This window comes from Dasypus novemcinctus, chromosome 4, assembly GCF_030445035.2.
Source record: "Dasypus novemcinctus isolate mDasNov1 chromosome 4, mDasNov1.1.hap2, whole genome shotgun sequence".
NCBI classification, from domain to species: Eukaryota; Metazoa; Chordata; class Mammalia; order Cingulata; family Dasypodidae; genus Dasypus; species Dasypus novemcinctus.
In genome coordinates this window covers 75,685,409-75,704,017 of record NC_080676.1, presented here as the reverse complement: position 1 = coordinate 75,704,017, position 18,609 = coordinate 75,685,409, and the positions used below count along the sequence as shown (strand labels likewise).

The window sequence follows — 18,609 nt, the reverse complement described above, 5'->3', positions numbered from 1 at the left end:
ACTTCAGTCAGAACTTTCATAAATTCCTTCCAGGTCTAAGAAAAAGTGGTATGCCATTGCTCATGCAATACTCTTGACTTGGCACCTCTCCTTTTGTTTGTTCTTTTTTCCTTCCCTTTCCTTTTCTTTCCTTCCCATTTCTTCCTTTTCCTTCTATTTCTTTCCTTTCTCTTTCCTTTTCCCCTTTCCTTCCCTTCCCTTCTTTTTTCTTTCTTCCTATTTGGTTTTATTTACCCCTCTCTAAATCCTTCATACCATTCTTCAAAAACCAGCTCATGTCTTACACCCTTATGAATCCTTGATCTACAGTCTCTGCTGTCAGAGGTCCTCCCTTTTCTGAACTCCTAGACTTCTATACTGATTCACTTTCTACTTATTCAAATGGTTCCTGAGCATATCTCTCTAACTACATCATAAACTCCTTGAGGATGGGGAGTATTTTTCATACTTTGTTATATGAACTAAGGGACTAGGAGAGTGATGGAGATAGCAAAATTAATCAAGAAATGTTTGTAGAATATAATTGGATATGGAAACTGAGGTCTGGAGAGGAGCAAGAAGTTATCTAAAATCATAGCAGCAGATTAGGAGTGGCTCTGGGACTGTATGCCAATTTCCTTCCTTGAAATTGAGGAATGTGCCACTGGGAAGGAAGAAGGTAAGCCAGGCCCCTCCCCTGACTTGGTCTAAGTATTCAGATTTCAAAAGTGTCCCTGTGTGGTGGATTATAAGATTTCCAGGGAAAGGAAGATGAGTGTTGATGACCTCGTTTGATGAGAGGAAAATCAGAGGAGCCAATTTTCGGTACTTAGAAACTGTGCCTTTAAGAATTGTACAGAGGAATTGTCAATGGGGTAGGATTCTGTCCCCACTCAGCAGGTTTTTTGCAGGAGAGATGACAAGGGTGCACTCAGATGCCATCTTGCCCCGCCTCTCAAATGATTTATTTTATTTCTTCCCCCACTACCATTCTCCCTGTTGTCTGCTCTCTGTGTCCATTCGCTAGGGGAGGCTGGGGTGTGGGGTATGTGGGAACCTTTTATATTTTTTAATATAACATTTTTTGTGATATATATATCTTCAAAAAATACAATAAAAATTAAAAAAAAAAAAGAACAGGATGTAAAGTTGCCACTTAAACTTACTCTCCAGTCAACAGATCCATGAGGAGATAAGGCAGAGAGGAATCAGAAAAAAAGAGTAGAGAATGCTGGGATTGCCAAATTTTGGAAGAATCTCGAGTTACCTGAGATTTTCATAAATTTCACTGTATATTTTCTCAGAACATTAGAATGGACAGGGCCAGAATCCATTTCGAGAGCTGGGGCTAATTTATCACTAGGGTCCTGCTCTGTTCCCCTGTTCTCTACGTATCTCAGCTGCACACTCAGAACATCCCTGATTCCAGATGGACAAAAAACATTTGGCTTCTCTGTTTGTTTGGTTGCTTGATGGGTTGGTAGGTCATTTTAACCCACATTTCACACTAATCAAGAACTATTGGACATTGGACAACAAGAGAAATGAACTGTGTCAGCCTTACAAACCATTTACTTATCACTTTGCCCTTTTTTTGTCACGGGATTACATAGTCACACAGATCTATTGTCTGCTCTCTGTGTCCATTCGCTAAGTGTTCTTCCGTGACTACTTCTACCTTATCAGCAGCACCGGGAATCTGTGTTTCTTTTTGTTGCGTCATCTTGCTGTGTCAGCTCTCCGTGTGTGCGGCACCATTCCTGGACAGGCTGCACTTTCTTTCGCACTGGGCAGCTCTCTTTACGGGGTGCACTCCTTGTGCGTGGGGCTCCCCTATGCGGGGGACACCCCTGCGTGGCATGGCACTCCTTGCACGCATCAGCACTGCGCATGGGCCAGCTCCACACGGGTCAAGGAGGCTTGGGGTTTGAACCACGGACCTCCCATGTGGTAGGCAGATGCCCTGTCCATTGGGCCAGGTCTGCTTCCCTGGAGAATATTTTGACAGACTCTTTTTTGAGAATGCTGGGGGAAAATTGTGTGTCCTAAGATGAAGAAGCTCTATATGGTTTACGTTATCCAAATGAGATAGGTAATTACAGTGGAGCCGTGCACCATAAATTTCGCAACTGCCTGAGTACATTATAGTATTTAGAGGCCCAAGGAACAAAGGAACCCTCTCCTTACAGATGCACAGCATAGTCTCTTTGTAGGAGACCAAAGAGCAGCCACTTAACACTATTAACTCATACTGTAATTGAGATCTCACTTTCAGCTTTTTACTCATCCATTTGTGATGTAAACATATAAACTGTGTGTATATAAAGAGTTTATAAATAGTGTCTACGTGTACAGGATAATCTAGGTCAGAGATCAGCAAACTAAAGCCCACTGGCCAAGTCCAGACTCATCACTTGCTAAATGTTTTTTCATATTTCTAAGTGATTGACAAAAATCAAAAGAGGAATGTTTCATGACACATGAAAAGTATATGAAATTCAAATTTCAGTGTCCATAAATAGTTTTATTGGAATACAACCGTGCTTATTTGTGTATGTATTGTCTATGGCTGCTTTTATTTATTTTTAATATATTTTTTATTTATTTTTAAAAGATACATAGATCACACAAAATGTTACATTAAAAAATATAGGCGGTTCCCTTATGCTCCATTCCCCACACCCCTCATCTTTCCCACATCAACAACTTCTTTCGTTAGTGTGGTACATTCATTGAAATTGATGAATACATTTTGGAGCACTGCTACACAGCATGGATTATAGTTTACCTTGTAGTTTACTCTCTCTCCCAGGCCATTCATTGGGTTATGGAAGGATATATAATGTCCTGCATCTGTCCTTGCAATATCATTGAGGACAATTCCAAGTCCCAAAAATGCCCCCATATCACACCTTCTTTTCCCTCTCCCAAATTTTGCCTTCAACAACCACAGTGGCCATTATCTCCACATCAAGGATATAATTTCTCCAGTGCACGGCTGCTTTTAAAGCAACACTATAATGGCAAAGTTGAGTAGTTGTGACAGAGACCAAATAGCCCACATTTATTTGCCATTTGGCCCTTTACCAGAACTCTGATCTTGGGGGTCTCCTGGGCATTTATCCCTGGCTTTTGAAAGTGGTTTAACTTATGATACTGAGAAATGTGTTGGTATAAGTCAAACAACACTATTGAACAGAAAACACCATTCTGGGGGCTGTAAGAAATATGTGGGAATCTAAGATTCAAGCTGTCAAGTTGGTGAGCTAGACTGTGAATGGTGCCACATGCTGTGCACACATGAGCTGAGAACACGTGCAGATCAGCACAGAATCACAAAATGTTAGAACTGGAGCAGAAAAGAGGGGACATGTCGAACTAGCTGAACACAAACATGCTAAAGGGGTACAAAGCAAATGATCAGGGCAGGAGGGAATCATAGGAGGATACCGAGAGGGAAGGAGTTTTGAAGAAAAGAAAGGATATATATTGCTGCATTAGAAAAAGAGGACTTTCAAGAATGTCATAAATGCTATGGTAGGGGAAGTAAAATTTGAAGGAAGGGAGATATTATGTCTAGAGCCAAGTAAAAGCCCATGTGTTTCCTTCCAGATTCATTATGGCCGAACTACTCCAGACAGAGAAGGCTTATGTAAGGGATTTACATGAGTGCTTGGAGGTAAGTCTTGCAATAATCAGTTCCTAACTGTATCAGAAAAAAAGTGACTTTCTTGGCCAGAGTCAAGTCCTCGTGGAGGGCTCAGTGCTCACTGTCTTGTCCCAGAAAGTAACAAAAAAAAAAGCCATTCAGAGAAAATCTTTTTCCCTGAGTCAATAGTAATTGCATGGGAGCTTAAAGTTCTCTTGAAAAGAAAGTTTAAGCTTTTCTCAGGCTACATCTATCCCCAGCCAAACAAAATATAAAAGACATTTCAGTTCAAAATAAAAACGATGACACAATCTTTGAACTTAAATCAGGTCTGGGATTTTGCCTTCAACAACCACAGTGGCCACTATCTCCACATCAATGATATAATTTCTCCACTGTACGGCTGCTTTTAAAGCAACACTATATACCCCTACCACCAACACACAAAAACACATTTCATAAATAGCAAGATGCAGTGTAGAGTTTATGCTCTAGTTATCATTTAAAATGTGAGCGTCCTGAGCAGCAAATCAAGATGATGAAACATTTCCGGTTTTATTTTTGTTTGTTCTTATATATAACATCTCATTTTTTAAATTGGACACTCACTCCCAGTTTGAGTCTTGCCCCTCAAGTTTGAAGACCTATTTATTTTGTCTATTTCTTGTAGCAGAACGTGCCAGTGACAAATGTGTTGCTGTCTTACAGACCTACCTGTGGGAAATGACCAGTGGTGTGGAGGAGATCCCCCCTGGGATCCTTAATAAAGAGCATATCATCTTTGGCAACATCCAGGAGATCTACGATTTTCATAACAAGTAGGTTGGTGGAGGGTTTCAGCAGAGCACGTGTAGGGCCATGAATATCAGACCACAGGGACTCCCAGCTAAATGCTAAATGGTAAATCTTAATTGGTAATCAGGTAATGGGTAAATTGTCTACAGCAGATGCTGTCAGACATCTTTCTTCCTCACCCCCTATTCCCACAGTTGTCTAAAATTCCCAGTGGACAGGAAAGTCAACTATTCAGCAGTGTTCTCTCCCGCAGTCTCCTCAACCTCCCAGTCAATCGGACAACATCTTTATTTTCCCAGTCAGAATGATTGCCAGGCTTTGAGGAAATGGAAGTAGCTTCCCCTCTGTAAAATTTGAGGAAAATTCTGATAATAGAATTCATCTAAGGCTAACTATTCTACCTTGTGGGATCTGGGTTTCAAATTCCTTTGAGTTTTTCTTTCAACTTAAAATATTAACCCCCAATCTAAACTTACATACATATATCCAGGCATGCATACATATATACATAAGCAAAATATACACAATAGTACTTTGTTCTTGACAGCTTTTAAGAGGGAAAACATCAGTTAACCCTTTATGTTTAGTTGAAGTATGCAGAATGATAGAACCATAAAATCTTACAACTCATTATTTCCTTCCAGTTCCCAAATTGATTTAAGAATCTCTTCTACAGCATACATGTTCTGTTGTCAAGCAATTAATAGAGGATCAGCAAGAACATTGGTGTGATTAGTTACAGAACCAGTTAATAGAAATAACTCAGTATCCAAAGTACAAATAGAGGGAATCTAAAGGAGCAAGCAATAATATTGGTTAAAGTCCTAGTGTTCTCTCAGAAACTTGCTGCAGAGAAGTGGCTAAGAAGTAGAGGTTCAATATTATAGAATGAAATTTAGAAGAAGCTCTAGGGTCAAGCTTGTCAAAGCGTTCATTGAGTTAAAGTAGGCATGCTTGAGATTAAACATTCCGCTCTAGGAGTTCTTGAGGAGGCCCTGGGTGCAGGTGTTGCAGCAACCTTGAGGCAAGACTGTAGAACACCAGTGTCCAGTAGAACTTTCTTCAGTGATGCAAGAGTTCTGTATCTCCTATCTAATATGGTAGCTGCTAGATTTGTATGGCTATTGATCACTTGCAATGTGGTTAGTGCTACTAAAAAATTGAATTTTTAATTTTAATAAATTTAAATGTAAATAGCCACATGTCTAGTGGCTGCCATATTGGATAGCACAGCATGAGAAACTGAGACCTCAGTATAGCCCTTGCTGAGAACGACTAAGAGGCAAGCAAGAACTGAGTTTAAGAGGGTCCCCAGGTTCTAAAACGTCTAAATAAAGAGTGGCGAGTCATTCCTCTCTAGTCAACCCCTGATGATTAATCCCTTGTTATGTCATCAAATGGCATCAGTTTAAGGAAAACACATAAAATATGTAGCTCCCATGACATGTTAATCCTGTCAGATCATTAAAGGGGTAAGATCTGAGGGGGGTAAGAAATAACCTTCTGAATTTCTGGAATACTTTTAAAAAGTTCCCAGTCTTTTATTTTTTTTAATTACAAACTTTGGTGACACTTCCTACTTGGTTTGTCTGAAAGTCTCCAGACATAGAAATATTCTCTCCCCAGGGCTATCAGTTAGGAACCCAATAAAACCACTCTTTACCATTAACCCCAAATGTTATGTTCACCAGTATATCCTAGAAGTAGGACTAGTAAATTGTAAACCCCTGTTACTTTATTTTTCTGACTTTTTGTTTCTAGGATTTAGTCAACAAGTCTCTCTTTCCCCATATTATTACAGAATCTGGCTGTGTAAGTACAAGAAATTGAGAGATCGCAGTGTGTACTTCTGTGGACCCCAGTTTTACCAATTTCATGTTTAAATGGGAAAGAATATTAATTTCCAAACCAAGCAGCTTTAACAAAATATCTAGCATAACAATGCCTCTTATTCTAGTTTCATGATATGACTCTAGTTGCCATAGTAAACAGAGTTTTGTAGCTTCTTAAAATAGCTGAAAACCTGTCTACCAGTTACAAATCATAGCTCTAAAAAGCCCTTTAAAGTAACATAAAATTAAACTATATAGAATGTTGCATGCTGTAGAGGAATAAATTCATCTATCAGGAAACACAGTTACTCAGAAATCTTACCTATTTAGAGCATTGTAAAGAAACAATAAAAATATAAAAACTAGTCTCTGAGCAACCAAAGAGAAGTCACAAAGATCAAGTTCTTATCTTTCCGTAAAAGCACCTTTTCATCCTCCCTAAAGTGAGGCTACATTTTGCTTATGTGGTTTCCGAGTCCATAGCAATTCTGAAGCAAATAAGAATCAAGAACTTGAACAAGTAATTTGATACCAGCAGCGTAAAGTAAGACCTCATAGGAAAGAAAAGACAGATGAACTGCAAAAAAATAAAAGAAATAAGCAAGAGAACCAAAAGAAAAATAATCATAGTATCCATGGGCTGCTCAGTATTGGCACAAACAACTTTAAATCCCAATTATAGGCCCAATGCAGTCACTGTGTTATCATAATAACTGATATTAATAATAACTCTGAATCATTAGTATGTTCTGCATTGAAAAGCATGGAATTGTAAACTGCATCAAAACTTAATGTTTTAAATGATCAGCAACTTAAAGGAACAACTCTTCCCCACCCCTTCCAGAAGCCGAGTTCTATATTAATTCTCCAAAGGTTTTGGGAAGCAAAGACTTTGTACATATAATATATGCTTTCTTTTTAAGCCTTATAATTTTCTATTATTGGAGAAACATAACATCACTAAAATCTTTAATAAATAGGAGATTGGCAATGAAGCCAACTTGGAAAACACACGAACTGTGGATTCCAAGGGAGACTGTATCTTTCAGTGCCTAGCCCTAGTGCTTGGCACATAGGAGACTTTCAGGAAATACTTGTTGAATGAATGAATGAATGAATGAACAAATAATTGAGTCTTTTGTTTGTAAAAGTCTCAAGGCAAGGAAAACTATGAGATATGATTTCTTCCCTTCACCATCAGAACTTTCTAGACCAGCAAAATAATTGAATTTCCAAATGAAGGAGCTTCTTGGAGCTTCTTAATGGGAAGACCATACAATAGTCCAAATACTTGTTTGCTCTTCAGGAATATTTCTTTGAAATGGTCATTTCTTTAACATAAAAAAAACAACAATTAGTTCTTTTTAACTCTGACTGTTTTCATATTTCAGAGGTACAACAACTAAGTAATATCCAAGAGAGAAACAAACTTCTCATTTCTAGTGCACAGTTCAGATTATCTGTCTAAAAGGGAGTGAGGAGACTGCAGTTAGAGAGTCTGAGATTGAGATTGATACTGCCTGGATAATTAACTAAGCCACTCAGGGAATTGGAAATTAGTACTCAACCAAGGTTTATGTGGTAAATTTGTTAAAAATTTCAGCCAGTTAGTATTGATCCTTTTAAATGATGTCACTTTGAAAAATGGCAACCAAGATTAGTTTGGTGTGTGTGTGTGTTTGTGTGTGTATTTTATCAGTTTCAAGGACTTTTATCTTTATAGCTAAATATTGAATGGAGAAATTCACAAGCATCAAAATTTCTATAAAGGTGAAGAATTCATACACAGAATTTAATACCTATAAACAGTGGTTTTAATATAAATTGGAGTTTAATTAGGTTGATGTTGATCCTCAGATTTGTCCTCTACTCTCCCATTTTTGCACTACCTCTCATCTACAGAGATAAATATAAAGATCATGAAATGTACTTACCTGGAGAAGAACTAGACCCATTTCTTATGCATATTGCTAAAAGCATGCAGACAAGAGAGTATATTCAATAAATAAATTCCCAAACAGTAATGATGTTAATGCAGTCTCCCACTTTATCCAACCTGCAATGTGCAATTCAGGAAAATGATTTGTTTTCAGTTTGCCTCAATTATTAAATTTGCAGTTTTGTTAAGGACAGATGTTTGCTTAAAATGCTCTTTAAAACAAACTTAACTTCTTCCTTTTCATTTATTTGGAGGTATAGTCATACCTGAGTCTAAGCAATAACTTATTTGTTATAAAATCTCTACTGTCAGAGTGCAGAGGGGTCTTGTAGACCATCAAGTCCAACCCTCTCCATTATACATAAGGAAACTGAGATCCAGAGAATGGGCTGGTGGCTTGTCCAGTGGGTAGCCTCACTCCCCTCACCTTAAGGACTACAGGTTAGATTCCAGGTTTGGGCTTTCATTTCTGTGCTCTCTTCTCTTCCCTTTCTTCATTCCATTCACTCCCAGCTGTGGCTGGCAAGTCTAATTGGCTTTATTCCTAAACAGCTTCCATGCTGATCCCCTAATTTAAGAAACATTTCAACCCATTTCTTCCACAGGTACGTGGTTCAGGTCCCACATTCTTAAAATAATTACCTGAAATAAGTTTGTTTTCAGCAAGAGTTGGAAAGGCCATTTGGAGACCAACCACCAGGACTAGGGAACCGTCCTGCACAGCCAACTTCCCTCCAGGCCTGGCCAAAACTATTAGATTTGGCCTTGGCCCCTAGTCACTGCCCTCATGAGTCTGGTGTTTCCAGGCCCCAGGCTGAGGGAGCAGGGCCAGCACTGTGCGGGACTGAGCTGGGAGCACTGGCAGGACAGGGTCAGCCAGGACAGTGGGTGATGTGCCCCAAGGACGGAAGACAAGGTGGGGGTTTTGGGGGGTAACTCCAGTGGGCGACCAGACCAGGGCCACATTCCAGTCATCTTCCTGGAGAGCCTTCTCGTGTTATACCTGCACTAACCCGGAGATGAAGCTGGTACCCGGGGATGAATCAGATGCAGGCTTTGTCCTCCAGGTTCCATCAGGCACCTGTGATAAGGGCAGAGGCGAGGCACAAATGCATTCAAAGGAGCGAAGAAAATAGCCTGATTTGGAGTAATAGGAGGAGGGGACATTTGAGATGGAATTTAAATTATGGGTAGGAGTTTTACAGGCTGAGGCTTCCCTGACGAAGGAGGAAAGCTTGAACAAAGGCCCTCCCAGAGGAGAAAACAGTGACATAATGCAGGGAGGCTGAGAAGCAAGGAGGAAGACTGTGACTGGCATCAGCCCGGTGCCCTGGGGGCAGGGGGAGAACCTGCTGTCACACTTGGGCTAGATTTTTTCTTGTCTTATCTGTGCCTTGAGATTGGAAGAGGGGGGAGGTAGGGAGCAAGAGAGAGTCAGAAATGTGGGAGAGGAGAGAACAAATGGTGTAAAGTACACGAAGGGAGGAATGAGACAGAGTGAGGCAGGAAAATGAGTTAATACAGCTAGACAGAGGAGAAGTGAGTGAGAACAGTGAAGAGGTAAGTAATAAGGGAGAAAGAAGAGAGGAAGGGAGGCAAGGAGATAGTGTGATGGGGTGGCAGGGAGAGAGGAAGAAAGAGAAATGGATAGAGATCTCAAGAGCCAATCCATAGAAGATACAGTGAATTGATTAAGGGACCTGGGCCCATACTGTGACTCTACTGCCCTATTGCAGGCAGGAGAACAAGCAAGAAGGTATTTTTCAAACACTTGATCATGAACTGAAGGAAAAGATTACACAGTATGACTTGACATACACATGCTTGTATGTCATATATAATAAAGAAATTCAGTCTTACAAAATAATACCTTCACTATGTGTGATGGACTCTGATATCTCTGATATTTTGTATTATGCTCCATTTCTTGTTCCTTTTTGTTGTTATTGTTGTTATTGTTTGATGATCCATGGACACAATGGATTGATCAGCATTATAGGGCAAAGAGCTGGCTCCACCAGGTGGTGAAAAAATAATGTACAGCTCATGGCCCATCAGCAAGGCCCCACTGCCTGGGTTGCTGCTGCCTTTTATATCCTAGTTGCTTCTCCTACCCTTTTTTTTTTTTTTTTTTTAAGATTTATTTATTTATTTATTTTCTCTCCCCTTCCCCAGTTGTCTGCTCTCTGTGTCCATTCGCTATGTGTTCTTCTGTGACCACCTCTGTCCTTATCGGCGGCACCGGGAATCTGTGCTTCTTTTTGTTGCATCATCTTGCTGTGTCAGCTCTCTGTGTGTGCAGTGCCATTCTTGGGCAGGCTGCACTTCCTTTGGTGCTGGGCTGCTCTCCTTACACGGTGAACTCCTTGTGCATGGGGCTCCCCTATGCGGAGAACACCCCTGCATGGCAGGGCACTCCTTGCACGCATCAGCAGTGCGCATGGGCAGCTGCACACGGGTCAAGGCCCGGAGTTTGAACCACGGACCTCCCATGTGGTAGGCAGACACCCTATCCATTGGGCCAAGTTCGCTTCCCTCCTACCCCTTCTCAGTGCACACAGCCCTTGCTTTATATATTATATATATTTTTTTCTATACCCCTTTCCCAGTCCAAATGCCTTTGATATGTGTTTTATCACATTTACAGGTAATCATAGAATTATTAAATGTAAAAGCCCAGGAGAAACTTTTAAAGATAATCTAGTTCTACTCCCTTGGTTTATGGAGCTTCTTTTATGGAAGATACAGATACAGAGTCTATAACCTGCCCAAACCAGCCTAAGAATCCCGTTCTTAAGCCTATATTTCATCACACTACCATTTCCTTAATATTCAATGTTAAGGAAAGAGGGGAGGGGGTGAGACTTGTGATTTTTCTTGGGCCATGCACAGTCAGTCAGAATGGCCCTATGCCATTTAACTTTGAGTTTTCTTGTTGTTGCTGTTGTTAGGTTTCGGTAAGCTGTCAGAACTGGTGCTGTTTATAGACTATTGGCGACTACCCAAAGCAAGAGAAAGTCTAAAAATTTGATTTGGATGTGTCAAAATAAAATAATGTAAATTATAGATGTGTACACTAACTGCTTAGTGCCTATGCCTTGTAGCCAAGCAAAACATCAATGGATATAACATTAATGTGAGATTCATTTGATATATTTTATCATTAAACTTGATGTGTAAGCAAATAGTTAAATTTTTTTTCTTCTAATAAAATATATCCAACCTAAAATTTCCCCTTTAACCTCATTCAGATTTAGTGCTATTCATTATGTTTACACTGTTGTGATACTATCACCACCATCCATAACCAGAACTTTTGTATCTATCCAAATAGAAACTCTGTGCAGTTTAAGCATTGACTCCCCATTCTCTACCCCTACCCCTAGTAACCTGTATTCTAGTTTCTGACTATGAATTTGCTTATTCTAATTATTTCATACAGTGAGATCATACAATATTTGTTCTTTTGTGTCTGGCTTATTTCATTTGACATAATGTCTTCAGGATTCATCCAGGTTGCATGTATTAGAACATCATTCCTTTTCTATGGCTGAATAATATGCCATTGTATGTAAATATCACCTTTTCTTTATCTGTAAATCTCTTCATGGACACGTGGGCTGCTTCCACACTTTGGCAACTGTAAATAATGCCTCTATGAACATTGCTGTGCAAATGCTTGTTCAAGTCCCTGCTTTCTATTTTGTGTATATACCTAGTAATGGGACTGCTGTGTCATATGTAATTCTATACTCAACTTTCTGAGGAAGCACCAGTCTTCCACAGCAGCTGTACCACTTTACATTCCCACAAACAATGAACAAGTGTACCTATTTCACCACATCCTTTTCAACACTTGTAATTTTCTATTTTGTTAATAGTAGTCATTCTAGTGGGTGTGAAATTGTTTCTCATTGTGGTTTTGATTTACATTTCTCTAATAACTAATGATTTTGAGCATCTTTTCATGTGATTTTTTCCCATTGTGTGTTGTCTTTTTACTTTCATGATAAAGTCCTCTGATGCACAAAAAGTTTTTTATTTTGATAAGGTCCCATTTATCTACTGTTTCCTTTGTTGCTTGTGCTTTGAGTATAAAGGCTAAGAGACCACTGCCTAAACACAAGGTCCTAAAGATGCATCCCTATGTTTTCTTCCAGTATTGTTATAGATCTGGTTCCTATATTTAGGTCTTTGATCCATTTTGAGTTGTTTTTTTAATATGGTGTGAGGTAGGGATCCACCCTCATTCTTTGCAAATGGAGATCCAGTTTTCCCAGCACCATTTGTTAAAGAGATTATCCTTCTTTGTGTGGGCTTGGCACCCTTGTCAAAAATCACTTAGCAATAAATGAGAGGTTGATATCTGAACTCTCAGTTCAATTCTATTGGTTCATGTCTGTCCTTGTGTCACTACCATGCTGTTTTTTTTTCAAATGGACAAAATTTATTTATTTACTTAATGTTAACATTTAAAATATTTCATTTACCTCAGTAACACAGAAGACCAGGAATAATATGGAAGACAATCGAGGGTACTGTTAAAACACTTAAATTCCAGAGAAGGGCAGGGCAGGAGAGATCCCAACCCCTTTCTGAGGTGGGGTGGGGGATCTGAGCCAGGCCTCATATAGCAGGCTCCTCCATTAAGCTAAGACAACCTAGACATAAGAAAAGATTCACTTTGATCCCCATGAGGAGACAGCCTTAACTGCTCACAGAACGAAGAGCTAGACTGCATTTGGGACTGGTTGCAGGTGAGTCCTTATGAAGGTCAGCTGGTTATCTATTCAGTAGTTGGCTTAGCATTCTTCTGGAGAAGAGAGAGTAGTAGTCTAGGGCTGGGGGTGAAGAAGACTGATGGCCATCTCCTATAGCAACCTTGCAATAACATTCTGTCCCTTTTTTTTACCAGCAAGAAACCTGAAATGCAATCTGAAAGCATCTACCAAGCCACACACTGGGGATAGGGATGATGATTCAAATTTCAATGGGCCTTTTCTTTGAAAGGGGAGAAGCCAGAGAAGAAGCTGGTATTGCTGGCCAGAGCACGTTTCTTTTTTTTCCCAGGGGCCTTATTTTCTTGGAATTCTCTTGCTGCATGTTTCCACTCTGGGAGGTCAAGGGAGGAGGGAGCTGGAGCCGTTTTCTTTAACATCAAGTGCTCCACATCACACATCTCTTTCAGGATCTTGCTGTTTGGAGTGGCACAGACAGGGTTGAAGAAGCTCAATCCCGGGGTCACCTCTGTGGGATCCTCCAGTTTGAAGGAGGCTTCAGAGTCCTGGGTCTGCTCAACAATGCCCAAACTATCTTTATCTTGTTTGCGGTTCCTACACTTTGTAGGGTCACAGCTGCAGTCCACTCCACAGTCTGACTTTTGTTTCCTGCACCCACACTGCTTGTTTCCACACCAGCCTTTGCAGGAACACCCTTGCATGTTCTTTCTGGATACCTTAACTAATTTTGTCGGTTTCCATTCCTCGTCATCCCCACTGTCACCATCACCATCACCATCACCATCCTCAGGCTCATTCACAGAATCCTCTGGAGCATATTTTAGATCCTCAACGTCCATGCTTTGCTCCAAGAACTTTTCTTTAACACGAGAAGGTTTGGGCTTAGGAGGGATATATTCAAAAGAAGAGTCTGGAGATAGAAGGGTATTCTTAGGAAGATGAGGTTTCTGTCTGCTGGCTTGGAGGAGTGTCAGTTTCTGCTTGATGATTTCATTTTCTTGTAAGAGCTGTTGGTTTTGCTCACATACTTCTCGCATCTTTTCAAGTTCTTCATCCTGACACTTCAGTGTGCTTAGTAGCTGTTGTTCCTTTTCATTCACTGACTCTTCCAGCTGCTTCTCTGCCATTTGGCTTTGCTGCAACTGGCTGAGAAGGTACAATACCTTTTCTTGGTGCTGTTGCTCCACTTTGACCAGTTCGGACTGTAACTCTGACTCTATCTCAGCAAAGTGATTTCGCTCCTCAAATAGCATCTTCTGCATGTCAGCACAGCTGGCCTTGCTCTGTTTTAGGCTGCTTTCAAGCTTGCTGACCTGTATTTTGGAGGATACCAGCTCTGCAATTAAATATTTCAGGGCACACTTGGCTTCCAGAATGGTAGCAATATTCTCCCAACGGTGTTTTGGCCTGTCTTCACGTTCTGCGTCCAGCAGCTTCTGCTGTAGGTCAGCAATCTGAGCACTCCTGAGTTCCATTTCAGTTTCTAGGCTTTCAATCTGCTTTGTAATGGAATCATCTGACTCAGAAACTTGGCCACGCAGCTCAGCAAGTGAGAATGTATGTCTCCGGAGTTTAGCAGGTAGATTCTCCCCAGATTCCCTTTTCTCTTTGAGTTGAGCCACATCCTGAGCCAGGATCTTTCTGTCTTCAAGAAGATCATTCAGATGGCGTTTGGCTTCCTCGGTACTGACCATAACCTCAATTTCGTTTCCTAGCCAATTCTTCACTTGAGCTGCAATGCCTTCCATTCCACGGCTCTGAGTCTCCTTCCGCTTATCTGCCACTTCCCTTTGTTTTTGGAGAGCATCCTTGAGACGCTTGTTGGCAGCTGCTGCCTCCTCGGTTTTACGTCTGAGCACATTTGACTGCTTCTGGAAGTTTCTTTCAAGTTTGAGCAGTTCGTATTGCCTCTTACGGTCTCTTTCTTTTAACTGGATTACTTCTTTGTCTTTTTGCTGCTTCCACTGTCTAAATTTCTCAGCATCCTCTTTCATCTGATGCATTAACTGTACTCGCTGGTTTTTCATCACTTGTATCTCCTGGTTCAGTCTGGGGACAGTATGCTCTGTGGATTCCTTCAGCTTCAGAAGTTTGGACTGCTCAATCAGTTTCTTCTTCAGATCAGCTATTTGACCCTCTAGTTCCTGGAGACGTTTGCGGCGACGCTCACTCAACTTGGCTTGGTTGACATCTTTCTTTGCTGTCTGAAGTTCAAGAACCAATTCTTCCTTTTCCTTTTGTAGACTGATGACTTCCAACTCTAGATTTTTAATGTTATCCTGGTACTGGAACTGAATAGGCAGTAGTTGGCTGTCATTCTGAGTCATCTTCCTAGCTAGGGCCTCTTTCAGTGCAAGGGCTTTATTCAATTCAATCAGCTCCTTAGATATCTGAGCTTGTCGTAAAGCATGTTGAGTGGTGAAAGCATCAGAAGACCTGCTGGTCTCTGGACTTATTTCCACTTGAGCTTCTGGTTCCTCTGCAATATTAATGGCTGCAGCCATACAAGCAACAGTTTCATCCGATAGCTGGGTAATCACTTGTTGCAGGTTACAAATTACCTCTATATTTTCTTTTAATTCCTGGTCTTCTGAAGTCTCCACTAGCTTTTGAAGATCCAGTTTGCAGGCTGCATGCTGCCTGAGCTCTTCTAGCTTGGCGTTCATTTTTTCATTCACTTGCTCTGTCAAAATGATCCTCTCCAACATCTGTACTGTCTGACCAGCAGCTTCACTTAGGCCACGACTTAATTTTTCATTCTCCTCTATCAGGGACCGATTCTTCTCCATCAGGGACTGTAGATTGTCTGATGGCTCCACATTGATAGATCTAGGCAGGATACCTCCATGGGCTTGCAGCAACAAGACCTGCAGCTGTTGTACCTCTTGCTTCAAATGATGAAGTTCAGCTGTCTGGGGATCAATATTAACAACAGGTTTGTTCTTGATTTTTCTTGCTCTGTCAGCATAGCGAAGGGTATTTAATGTTTCCTCTAGATTGGAGTCAGCAGGACTCACACAGGCTATCATAAGAGTATGGCTATTACCTCCTAGAGAATCTTGAAGCAATCGAGTCAACTTGGAATCCCTGTAGGGCACAAAGCCATTCTTTTTGTCATCTCCAAGAGCACTGATTACATTTCCCAAGCATAAGAGGCCTCGATTAATATTAATACCCTCTTTTAGACGATCTCCTTCAGCCTTGGTTTTTTTCTGCCTTTCTGATCCAGCAAGGTCTACAAGATGCAACTTGGAACGAAAGCTGCTATGCTTGTCACTTTTCTTTCTTTGTTCTATGGAGATTGTAAAGATGGCATGAGATCGGGAAGACTGGGAGTTCATAGCTGTGGAGGCCACAGTCCTACAGTTGTTGCCCTGCTCCAAACACGTAACAGTATCCAGGGCAACTAAAACAGTCTTTTCAGTGAGTCCCACAATCTTGATGCCTTCCTTAGGATCCTCCCGTATACTTATTTGAGAGGCTTTCTCACGAGATGAGCATAGAAGATCCAAGACTTCTTCATTGTAGATCTCCAAGTAAGACACTTTCATAGTAAATTCATAGTCACTCTTTTTTTCAATTTCTTTGAAGAGCAGTTGTATTACCCTAGGAATGACCCCAACTGTTGGTTCATTCTCTTGCTCTGCAGTGTATGCACCTCCCATTGAATAGGTTTTTCCAGAGCCTGTCTGTCCATAGGCCAGGACCGTTGCATTGTATCCTTTAAATATGCCTTTCATAAGTGGCGCTACAGCTGTATTGAAGACCTCTTCCTGCTCAGTAGCGGGGTCAAACACAAAGTCGTAAGTAAAGGATTTATCAGTACCAACCACCACCTGAGGTTCCCCGGGTACGAAGGAAAGGCACATCTGGCAGCCCTCGCCAATCTCTTTGGGGACTAGAGGGCGACATCGTAATGCCACTCTTACGGGAATTCCCTTCACCTCTTCCTTCATGATCCTGCCTCAGCACCGTCTGCCAGGAAAGTCACTCTCCCCTCACGCTTGGCCACGGCGGAACTGCCTGGGAGCCCACACTCTGAAGAGAACGAAGTGGTGTCGAATTTTTCCCAGTCTCCTGCCGCCCTGTCTCGACCGGAGCTTTAACCGCCACGTTTCAAATAGGCCCCGGGCGGTGCCAGCCAATCGGAGCGCAGACACTCCGCGGGCGGAGCACGCGCACCGGCGCGCACGCCTGCACGTTGGGAGGGGAAGGGTCCCTCCGTGCTGTGTTGATTACTTGGCTTTGTAATAGCCTTTAAAATCAGGAAGTGCAAGTCCTCCAATTTTGTTCTTTTTTAAGTTGGTTTTGGCTATGTGAGGCCTTTACCCTTCCATATAAATTTCATGATTGCCTTTTCCATTGCTGCAAAAAAAGGCTGTTAAAATATTTGGTTGGGAATACATTGAATCTGTAAAATGCTTTGGGTAGAATTAACATTTTAACAATATTTAGCCTTCCAAACCATGAATAGTTTGTCCTTGCATTTGTATAGGTCTCCTCTGATTTCTTTCAGCATTGTTTTGTAGTTTCCTAGGTACAAGGCCTTTACGTTCTTGGTTAGATTTATTCTTGGACATTTGATTCTTTTCGTTGCTATTATAAATGGGATTTTTTTCTTGATTTCTTCCTCAGAGTGTTCATTACCAGTATATAGAAACACTACTGATTATTGCATGTTGATCTTGTAGCCTACCACTTTGCTGTATTTGTTTATTAATTCTAGCAGTTTTGTTGTAGATATTTGTTGTCATATTTTCTATATATAGGATCATGTCATCTGCAAATATGGAAAGTTTGACTTCTTCCATTCCAATCTGGAAAGCTTTTATCTCTCTTATGTATGCAGATATGTATTTATCCCACAGGTAGCAGTGCAAAAAGTAAACTTTGCTACTGGAGTTGAGAGGCTGAGGGTGGGGAATAGGCTGTGAGTTCAAGTCCAGCTTCCACATACCTTTCTGCTTCATCCCTAATCTAGGTGAGAGATTCTGGTGTGGAATGAAGGGCCAGGGCCAGATGATCCTAATAGCTCAGCCTGGGAGATCAAATTGTGCCAAGATTTGCTGAAACTCTCCAGTGAATAATCTGGCACCTTCTAATGAGTGCACATGAATCTCCATCAGTTTAATATCTGCTCCAATAAGTTAACCAGCTGTCTTCTCTCCCATAGTCTAGAGCTTCTTATACACCAGGCTGTGAATCTGTCAGGTCATTAATGGATTCTTTAAAAATGCTCTCTAGTTCCACTTGTCTGAAAGCAGTAACCAAGCTCTGCTTTGATAAGGAGGCAGTGTCCTAGAATTCCTGTAAATATGTGAGCCTCATACCTTTCTCCCCACCCTTCTGCCACCTTACATTTTTAAGAACCTTCTCATTGCTCCTCTTTTCCCCACTGTCTTAGACCCCTTTCATGGCACATACATACACAAACATGCGCACAAATGCACACAGCATCATCAAACAATACTCCCCTTTAGATGCAGACTATACCTTGATGTAGAGGTCTGCCCTCTGAACAAGGCTGTGAGCCACTCAGGTAAGGACATGCTTCCCCAGAAACAGTGAAGCTTTGGACCAAATCTTCCCTCAGAGAGAATAACAATGACTCAGGATACATTTTGAATGGTGCTGTTTCCACAATATTCTGTAACAAACCTCACAAAGCTAGTCTGT

The 18,609-nt window shown here is 41.1% G+C and overlaps 2 protein-coding genes across 2 annotated transcripts in view; one reads left to right on the top strand and one right to left on the bottom strand.

Moving 5' to 3' along the window:
* The window catches only part of KALRN (kalirin RhoGEF kinase), a 775,504-nt gene that overhangs the window by 492,460 nt on the left and 264,435 nt on the right, over positions 1 to 18,609 (top strand). Inside the window, 2 exon segments of the mRNA XM_058295672.2 lie at positions 3,592 to 3,658; positions 4,337 to 4,446. Coding sequence (XP_058151655.1) covers positions 3,592 to 3,658; positions 4,337 to 4,446 — 177 coding nt within the window.
* LOC105746822 (chromosome-associated kinesin KIF4A) lies at positions 13,097 to 16,966 on the bottom strand. The gene has a single exon (XM_012528027.4). It carries the CDS (start codon positions 16,887 to 16,889, stop codon positions 13,182 to 13,184), a length of 3,708 nt encoding a protein of 1,235 aa, XP_012383481.2. The 5' UTR covers positions 16,890 to 16,966; the 3' UTR covers positions 13,097 to 13,181.